This window comes from Antrostomus carolinensis, unplaced genomic scaffold (genome assembly GCF_000700745.2).
Source record: "Antrostomus carolinensis isolate BGI_N321 unplaced genomic scaffold, ASM70074v2 scaffold43354, whole genome shotgun sequence".
NCBI lineage: Eukaryota > Metazoa > Chordata > Aves > Caprimulgiformes > Caprimulgidae > Antrostomus > Antrostomus carolinensis.
Window position 1 is genome coordinate 1,146 of NW_010312181.1, and position 2,398 is coordinate 3,543.

Genomic DNA, 2,398 nt, shown 5'->3' on the forward strand with positions numbered 1-2,398 from the left:
GCTCTGGACCAGCAGCTGCCGGCAGGACCCCCAGTGTGCTGGTTACCATGGCTGCTGACATCATGTCCCACCTTCATTTGCAGACCAGCGGGAGAAAGAGCGGGACCAGCGGCTGCAGGAGATGAGAAGCCAGGCTATGGCAGGAAGGGCTGGCCATGCCACAGAGACCACCACCACCACACAGAGCACCCAGTCGGCAGACGGCTCGGCACGCAGCACCGTCACCAAGACTGAGCGTCTCATCCAGTCCAGTACGAGCTGGGCTGCAGGAGCGTGGGGCTGGCTCCTTGGGAGGCTGTACAGAGTCCTTCCCAGGGCGCTACCACCGCGGCATCTCTCTATCACTCTCGCCACTTGTCCTGACACTGGTTTAACCATGCTGGGAGCAGCAGCATGCTTCAGGGCTGAGTTTTTGCAGCATCTGCTCTCATGACTTCCCACTCAACCCTTTGCCACGCTGGGGTGGCAGGGTCCTTGTCTGCTCCTTGGGCGTGTCTCCTGTCCCATGCACCTCTGCTCTCCCAGTCCCTGGGGGGCTCAAGCTGAGAGTTGCTGCAAGGGGCTGAGGGACGCTCCAGCTTCCCACTCCTTTGCACTGGCCTCTTTGCCTTGGCTTGGGAGCATGTGCCATCTGTCCCCTGCCTGCCCTGGCCGTGGTTCTGCCACCTGAGGCTTTCCCTGTTGTGCTACGCAGCTGTCAGGGTACTTGGCAGCAGTGGGTACCTGTGGGTGCTGCTGTCGCCAGCCTCAGCTGATCCCCGTTGCCTGGTCCTCCCACAGGTGATGGCACCAAGACCGCCCGTACCACAACCATGGAGTCAAGTTACGTGAAGAGATCGGACAGTAAGAGTTTTTGCTGCCCTTTCCCCACAGCATCCTCTGGGCATAACCCAGGGGCATTGCTGCCACCGAGCCCTCCCTGCATGTGGCACAGGCAGAGCCCCCCACCTGCCTGGTGCCGTTTCCCTCAGCTCCTGCCCAAGGTCTCTCTCTTTCTCTTGCTCTGCAGATGGTGACAGCACATTCGTTCAAACCAAATCATCCTATAGCTCCTCTTCCAAGAAGATGGGCAGGTGAGCGGCCATGCCTTGCCGGGGCCAGCCCCAAATGGTCCCTGTCAGCCATCTGTTTGCACATACCTTCTCTGCCCAGCTTGTGATGTCCCCATGCAAGGATGTCCCCAAAGCCTCCTGGTCCTTGGGGCATGCTGGCTGTCTCCACTGGTCCCCATGGGTCCCTCCATGAGCATGGAGATGTGTCTGCCAGCCAGGGACCTTAAGCTACCCCTCTTGTGTCCCAGTGATATGGAGGTCTCCAAAGCTCCAGGGTTGGCAATGGGCTCAGGCCACCACATGCCCTTCCCTGGGCTGCCTGCAGCCCCCTTAGCTTCATCTGTGTCTCTCCCAGCATCTTTGACCGTGAAGACGAGAGTGCCTCCAGGCAGAGCAGCCTGGCCGCGCTGGAGCGGCGCCAGGCTGAGAAGAAGAAGGAGTTGATGAAAGCTCAGAGCCTGCCCAAGACATCGGCCTCACAGGCTCGCAAGGCCATGATGGAGAAGCTGCAGAAGGAGGGTGGGAGGTGAGGCTGGGCTGGGGGCAGGCTGGCTGGGACAGCAAGCACCGCGTGGATAACACCCTGTGTCTTCTACCACAGCTCGCCAAACCCCGTGGCAGCACGCACCACCGTGCAGCGCTCCTCTAGCTTTGGTGTGCCCAACGCCAACAGCATCAAGCAGATGTTGCTGGACTGGTGTAGAGCCAAGACCCGGGGCTACGAGGTGAGTGCCACCTCATCTCCCCATCCCCAGGGCCGGTCACTCTGCCCCTTGGTAACTCTCCTGCCCTCGCAGCATGTGGACATCCAGAACTTCTCGTCCAGTTGGAGCGATGGCATGGCGTTCTGCGCCTTGGTCCACAACTTCTTCCCTGAGGCATTTGACTACAGCCAGCTGACGCCCCAGAACCGCCGCCACAACTTCGAGGTCGCCTTCTCCTCCGCAGAGTATGTAGCTCTCATGCCATCACGTGGGCTTGGGGTGGCTCACCTGCTTGCTGCCCAGGGCAAGGGGGGCACAGGCAGGGGTGACAGTGCTGGAGGTGGGTGCCCATCACCCTTGTGTCATGCAACAAGGTTTGGACAGAGGGGAGGGGAAAGCAGTGGCTCACGGACAGAGCCGTGAGAGGCCAGTGCAGCCCAATCTGGTGTGCTGAGGTGGGCATGGGGATCTGGGCTTCCTGGGTGTGGGGCGGAACACCCAAAGACAGGGCAGCAAGCCCCTCAAGCCCACTCAGCTGCAGGCAGTGGTGTGGGACCACAGCCCCTGGGGAGCGGGGTTTATCCATGCCAGGTGCCTCCTTTCACAGTCGTAGGGGCTCAAACACCGTCGCAGCTTCTCCAG

The 2,398-nt window shown here is 61.0% G+C and overlaps 1 protein-coding gene across 1 annotated transcript in view; it reads left to right on the forward strand.

Annotated features, from left to right (window-relative positions):
- The window catches only part of SMTN (smoothelin), a gene marked incomplete at both ends in the record, with an annotated part of 2,504 nt that extends 503 nt beyond the window's left edge, over positions 1-2,001 (forward strand). Inside the window, 6 exons of the mRNA XM_010166953.1 lie at positions 84-251; positions 781-843; positions 1,010-1,073; positions 1,408-1,578; positions 1,654-1,777; positions 1,850-2,001. Of these exons, the coding sequence (XP_010165255.1) occupies positions 84-251; positions 781-843; positions 1,010-1,073; positions 1,408-1,578; positions 1,654-1,777; positions 1,850-2,001 (742 nt within the window). The remainder of the gene's footprint in view (positions 1-83; positions 252-780; positions 844-1,009; positions 1,074-1,407; positions 1,579-1,653; positions 1,778-1,849) is intronic.
- Between the last annotated feature and the right edge of the window lie 397 nt (positions 2,002-2,398).